The sequence below is a fragment of the Myotis davidii genome, unplaced genomic scaffold (genome assembly GCF_000327345.1).
Source record: "Myotis davidii unplaced genomic scaffold, ASM32734v1 scaffold13, whole genome shotgun sequence".
Taxonomy (NCBI): Eukaryota; Metazoa; Chordata; class Mammalia; order Chiroptera; family Vespertilionidae; genus Myotis; species Myotis davidii.
In genome coordinates, this window is record NW_006286243.1 from 3,228,903 (window position 1) to 3,236,238 (window position 7,336).

Consider the following 7,336-nt stretch of genomic DNA (forward strand, 5'->3'; position numbering starts at 1 on the left):
GGCCTGCCCTCTGCCACCTGGGAGCAGGCCTAAGCCAGCAGGTCATTATCTCCCGAGGGGTCCCAGACTGCAAGAGAGCACAGGCCGGGCTGAGGGACCCCCCCTTCCCCGCGAGTGCACAAATTTTTGTGCACTGGGCCTCTAGTATATATATATTAAAGCAGCATTTATTTTTTTTTCTTTTTAAAGAGTTACAATTTAATTTCTTTTTAAAGTTACAATTAAAAGTTGCAATGAGTCATTTGCTGTTGTTCTGTGAATAACATATTCTCAAAGGGAAAATAATACAGTGTGTTCTCTGTGCATAAGAGCAGGGAAAACTAACTTGAAAGAAAACATATTGGATTTTAGCTCATCTGTGTCAATTGAATTACATTCCCTAGCCTTTTCCTTCTTCACCCTCCCCAAATAATTTTTTTTGACAATTTGATTGAAAATTACATTTGCTGCCAGAGATGAGGCTGACTTTGGAAGAAAGTTTTAAATTCAGTAATTGTCAAGCTTTTGTACTTGATCATCCTCAAGAGGATCTTTCCCCAGAGTAGCTGCTGCCATCTCTCCACTTCAGCTGGTCATAGGTCTTGGCAGGGACTGAGCAGGAGCAGATGTTCTGTGCTCAGGAAGCACAACAGGCCCATGGTTGGGGTGTTGCAGTCAGGCCTTGCTTTAGTGGTGAAATGATATAGTCCCTGGGTGCTGTCCTTTTAAGAGCACACACCAATATATTCCAGTATTCTAAGGGGGGCAGGGTGGGGGGGAAGTAAATGATTTCTGTATCTTCTACATCCTTTTATTGGTGTGTGCTTTTCCTTTCCTTTTAAAAAAATATGTTTTTATTGATTTCAGAGAGAAAGAGAGAGGGAGAGAGAGAGAGAGAGAGAGAGAAATATCAATGATGAGAGAGAATCGCCCATCGGCTGCCTCCTGCATGCCCCCTACTGGGGATCAAGCCTGCAATCTGGGCATGTGCCCTGCCTGGGAATTGAACAGTGACTTCCTGGTTGATAGGTCTATGCTCAACCACTGAGCCACACCAGTGGGCTGTGTGTGCCTTTTCTTTACACCGGTGGTCTCGTGCTCTAGATTTTATCCTTTTTCTTAAATATTTTTTCTGCTCAATATTATGGTTTTAGACTAGCCAGGTTCCTGTGTATAGATCTAGTTCATTGAGTCTATTTACAGACTTGTATTCTTGATATCCATAGATTCCTAAGTACAGAGCCTGGTTTGCCCTACCTCTCTAGCTACACACATAATTCTGCAATGAATATCCTTGTACATGTCCTTTTATAGACCTGTGTGAGAGTTATCTGGGATCTATGCCCAGGAGCGGGATTGCTGGGTGGAGGGAAATATCATAGCTTTTTACTAACTCCAGTCCCTGTTTTAATTAATTCATCCAAAACTTATTGCCAGGCATTGTTCTAGGTACCAGGGACACACGAGTGGGCAATAGATGAAAACCCTGTTCTCATGGTTACATTCTGCTTCAGGGAGACAATAAACAAACACAACAAAGTGGTCATGGCAGATTGTGCTACGGAGAAAAGCAAAGCTGAGGAAGAGATAGGGAGAGCCAGGCCTGGGCTGGGGCTAGGATGCAATTTTAACTTTAAAAAAATTGATTGCAGAGAGAGAGGAAAGGAGAAGAGGAGAAACATCAATGATGAGAGAGAAACATTGATTGGCTGCCTCCTGCACGCCCCCTACTGGGGATTGAGCCCGAAACTCAGGCATGTGTCCTGATTGGGACTCGAACCCTGACCTCCTGGTTCAGGGGTCAATGCTCAACCATTGAGCCACACCGGCTGGGTTAGGCTGCAGTTTTAATTAGAATGGTCAGGGAAGGCTCAGTGAGATGATATGTGAGCAAAGACCTGAATGAAACATCTGAATGTTTGGGGAAAAGGCATTCTAACTAGAGGATTAGCAAATGCAAAGATTCTGTAGTTTTAATACTTTGGATTTTAAGTAATAAAAAATAAATTGATTAATCAATTTGTCAAAATACATTTAATCTTTCCAGTTAAAACTGAACACTCATTCTCTTTATTTTAAACCGGTTATTATATGTATAGACACCCTTGGTTTCTTAAGGTATGTAATCGATGTTGGTTCTTTCATAAAATTCAACTGGGTGTATGAGTATTCTATAACACCTTACTTCTCAACCTGAACCCAACTAATTTAAACCTCAAATAGATTATTTTGGTGATGGCCATCTTTGATGAAAAGGAATCACATGACAAGACAAAAAATTCATATTAGGGATTTGGTCAAAACCAAAACAAAACAAACTTCCAGAGATATCCTGAGGGTGTAAAGAATCAGTCAATGTTCCATTCTACACCAGCTCTCGCTCCACCACGCTTCTGCAGTGGGAATTTGTGAACCACACCAAGATCCTGAACCATCTAAGAAGCGATCAATTCTAGTCAGGATGCCCAAGGGCTGCCAAGGTTAAAGGCACATTTTTGAAATACAGAGGGTCCTTGTCATTCTCGAGGGCAGTTTCCTGAGGCCTCCTGAAATTCCCTAGTTCCTGTCACTAACTTGTTTATACAGGCTCCTAGCTTCCACCTGAATCACATGTTTTGTGGAGAGGCATGCGTTTCCTGTGCGTGTCCTTCCTTGGTGACTTTAAAAAAAAAAACAAACCAAAAAAACAAAGAAACACAGTTATATAGTTTAATTTTTAAGATTAAGAACAGAGGTGGACAAAACCAAGTTGAGATAAGAATGCTGGGCTTGCCCGGCCGGCATGGCTCAGTGGTTGAGCATCCGACCCAGGAACTAAGAGATGGTGGGTTCGATTCCTGGTCAGGGCATATGCCTGGGTTGCATAAATTAATCCCCAGTGAGGGTGCGTGCAGGAGGCAGCTGATTGATGATGTTTCTCTCTCATCGATGTTTCTATCTCTCCTTCTCCCTTCCTCTCTCTCTAAAAATCAATCAAAACGTATTTTTTTAAAAAGAATGTTGGACTTGAGCTGTTACTAGCCAAATGGTTTCTTCCCAGGTGGACCTCACATGAGATAAATAGCTCCGTGTTCTGGGAGCAGTCACAGTAAGAATGCTGAGTCCTGGAATGTTGAGGACTGACGTGTATGGTGCTGTACATATATGTTTAAGATTTTATTCAATATTTTTGTCACTGATTTATGTAATTAATATTTATCATGCTTACAGGCGTGTTTTAATGAAACGATGTGTGTCTTGGAGCAGATGCTTAAAGTTTAAATGTGAACATGGGATTCATAATTGTTGAATTTTGATGGTTATGAATTTTAGATCCAATATTTTATAGGACATATGTAGACCACTTGTATTATAATTACATGCCTTTTTAAAGCATGTTGCCACCTTTGCTTATGTTTATAGCATGATAATGTCCTTGTTTATATAGAGATATATGCTTTCCCCCTCCCCTCAACCCTGTGAGCAGCCATCTATCCTCATTTAATTAATGATCTGATTTTTAAAAAAGCATACTTGAATGATGGTAAATAGGAGTTGAAAATGCTCTTTTTTATTAGAGTGCTCAAAGGCCATACTTTAATAATAGGATAAATATTATATGAGAGTGAGAATGAATATAATGCAACCTATTATGTGTTATGATTTTAAAATTATGAGTTTCCTTCCATGTTGAGTATTATGCCATGCTGATTAAATATATATTTTAATCTTATTTGGAAATAAATATTCAGTTTTTCAACCATAAGAAAACCATGGGGATCAATAACATTTAATATGAATCACTAAAACCATGGGGTACATAAATTATGCTACTAAAAATATTCTTTTGTTTAGTATATTTCAAAACTTACACTGCTTTTATAATGAGGCTAAAGATTCCTGCGTCAGCCTATTTAAAGGATGGTCATATTAGTTCTTTTAATGATTTGGATACAAAACAAATTATAATGACTATAACTCTCTAACCATTATCCAGCTTTCTCATGAGATTGCTTATTTTTAGAACTACAGACTTAAGCCACAGGAATTAGCATATACAATTTTCATAATTTGACTATAAACCATGTTAACGAGTTTTTCCTCCATTTAGGTACTGTTTACATTTACACCATTTGCAGAAAACTGATGGTTATTGGTCAGTCTTCCAAGGTATGCAATTTACTGACAAAATATCTTCTCCTATATTTCCTATTTTTCGTAAGACTTTTGTTAGCATTGAACATTAAACAAAATTTAGTGAATTATATAATAGCAAAATTTAGCGAATGTGTATTATAGATTTACTATTTTTAATTTTACTTTAATATGATCATAGGTAAAAATGCAGATAATAAAGTATTAGTGAAAGAAAAGCATTCTTAAAATTGATAGACACTCTGCTGTCCCTTGGCCTCTCAGATTAGCCAAAGTTGTCAACTTGATCCTGAACATCCACCTGGTAACTATATCTCTAGGTGGGGTGATCATCCATTCTTGCTTGCTCAGGACAGTTCTGGTTTATATCTGTAGTCCTGGAGTCATTATTAATGCTTGCTTTCACTCTTAAACGTGTCCTGATTTGAATGATAAACTACGGTTACCCTATTTATATTGTGTTGTGGAGCTTGGATTTCATTTTGCTTGAAGAGGTTGCACTTGACTTATGGCCCACATGCTAGTTAGTGAATGAATAAATGAATGAATGTTAGTGTATTAGGGTTAAAGAACATCTTCACTCTGTTTCAGTCATAACCCAAGGGTAAGGAGACTTCATTTTATAATAAGACTAGAGGCCCGGTGCATGAAATTTATGGATGGGGGTGGGGATCCCTCAGCCCAGCCTGCACCCTCTCCTAAATGGGATTGGGCCTAAACTAGCAGTCGGACATCCCTTTCGCAATCCGTGACTGCTGGCTCCTAACTGCTCACCTGCCTGTCTGCCCAATCGCCCCTAACCACCTCTGCCTGCCCACCTGATTGCCCCTAACTGCTTCTGCTTGCCAGCCTGATCGCCCCCTAACCACCCTCCCCTGCTGGCCTGATCGCCCCCAACCGTTCCCCTCTGCTGGCCTGATTGCCCCCTAACTGCTCCCCACAGCTGGCCTGATTGCCTCTGCCTCAGCCCCTGCTACCATGCCTTTGTCCGGAAGGACGTCCAGAAGATGTCCGGAATTTAAATGCCATTTAACAAAGAAAAATCAACCAAAAAAATGAGTTCGCGTGTCACCTCTGACACACGTGTGATAGGTTTGCCATCACTGCATGAGGCCAAGAAGGGAGAATATACTTATGTTGAGTCCATATTCAAATGGCATTTGGAACATTACTGCTTTATTTTTTATCACATGCAAAACCTTACCCTGAATGTTCTAACACTCGGGTTAGATACCTTTTTTCCCCTTATTTTCTCCAAATATAAACAAGTATCTTAAAAGTCAATAACACTTAAAATGGAAGGAAGGACATTTGCATGCTTAATGGAAAACAATTTTGAAATCGCTCTCTGTTTTGTTCCTCGAGTTTAAAAGCTCTATTGCTGACAGTGATTTGAACAAGACAGTGCCAGCTCTCTGAGTGCGAATTAAAATGAGGGGAGACTGTCCCATGCATAATGGAAATTTGGCTGGAGACTATTCCAGTGATTCTACATTTAGTTCCAGCTGATTTCCTGAAAAGAACTTGCATATTCCTGTTGCCCTTGCCGTAGCAACAAATACTGCTTCACAGAACCACCATAGTTTGGTTGCCACAGCATTTGTCTGCCAGCTCTTTGAAGGGCAGAGATATCTGTGCCAAAATTTAACTGTTCGTGTTTGTACTTGTTAATGCCGAGAGAATTTTAATATGATAGTCGTTTTAAAATAATTTCTTATTAAACTCTACCTAAGACATCTCTTCTCCCCCTCATAGAACTTAAATTTCTTTCTGACAAAATAAGGGCTGAAGGAGAATAGTTCTGTGGTCCCAGTCTTGTGGGATGGGAGTGAGGCGGGGAAGGGAGGGGGGAAGGAGGTGTGTGTGCAAGAATTTTGGAGTGGTGGATGGTTGCACAGTTGGCATTTGAAGGTTGGGATAAAATTCATTCAGTTTTTTCAATCTAATGAGTTCCAAGGAAATTAAAAATTTTCACCCAGAAATTTCTAAACCTTCAGCTGGTGAGTTTATTCCTTGGCGGGGGAGGTAGGGAGTAGCAGGGAACCAACCACATCTGTGCCTTCTCGGGTCTGAGGGACCCTGATTCTGTAGCTATTTTAGAGTTCAACTCTATTATAGCTTGAGACAAAAGAAGAAATAGATATGATAGCCTCAGGCTTTTGTTGGTGTAACCCCAGAGAAATATAAACCCCTATCACAGTAAGATCCAGGCATCATTGGTACCATTTGTTATTATTGAATCCCTACTATGTGTTAGGTATTAGGTGGAAAGCTTTGTGTACATAATAGCACTCATTTATAGCCTTAAGTCTTATGAGGTTGGCACTGTCATCATCACCATCACCATCATCATTTGTGGAATTAATGCCTACCATTTATTAGATAGGCTTCTAAGCACTTTCATATATTATCTCACTTCCTAATATTATCCGTATACCAAAAATTTGAGAAAGGTACTGTTATTGCTTTCATCTTATAGATGAAGAAGCGAAGGTTCAGAAAGGTTAATTTGCTCAATGTCGAACATCTAGTTAAGTGTAGCCGAGGGCAGAGCGAATGCCTCATTGCACTGCCTCTCAACACCATTAGACTAAATTTCATCCCTCACGACCCATCCTATTTTGGCTCACTTACTCAAATGGAGAAGCAATATGGGAGGGGTTGATATGTTTTGACCTCCCATTGTATTCTTGAAGACACCCTGGAGACCAAGACTGGATAGGGGTTCTTCCCAGATGGAAAATACTTTTGTGTTGAGGGAAGTTACCAAGCTTAAGCTTGTATTCAATCGAATGAAATCTATCTACCCTTTTGAGGGAGGGCAGATTTCTGAAATCTTTTTCCCCAAAGACATATATTACAACTTTGCTTTCATTTATGGTATAATTTGTAATTTCTTCTAAGGCATTTAAAACTGTAGTATAATACTCAGCAAGCATTAAAGAATATAGTAGAATCTATTCATTCTAAGAAAATGTTGATTTATGTTTCATTTATAAAGTTATTGGCTTGAACAATAATTGTCAAATTATTCCACATTCCATTACATAAACTTCAAATCCAACTTTGAAATGCTCAATGTTGTTCCCTCAAAGGCTGATATAAATGATGCTGCAGTGCCCTCCTGTGGCTGAACTGAATAATGGTGTGTGTATCTTCCTGGGATTTGGTTTTTCTTTTTCCTTCTCTGCTCCTCCCCCCTCCTCCCTCCCTTCCTCCTCCT

The 7,336-nt window shown here is 39.7% G+C and overlaps 1 protein-coding gene across 1 annotated transcript in view; it reads left to right on the plus strand.

Moving 5' to 3' along the window:
- Positions 1–7,336, plus strand: part of CFAP54 (cilia and flagella associated 54) — a 236,245-nt gene that overhangs the window by 18,165 nt on the left and 210,744 nt on the right. Inside the window, exon 5 of the mRNA XM_015559991.1 lies at positions 4,070–4,128. Coding sequence (XP_015415477.1) covers positions 4,070–4,128 — 59 coding nt within the window. The remainder of the gene's footprint in view (positions 1–4,069; positions 4,129–7,336) is intronic.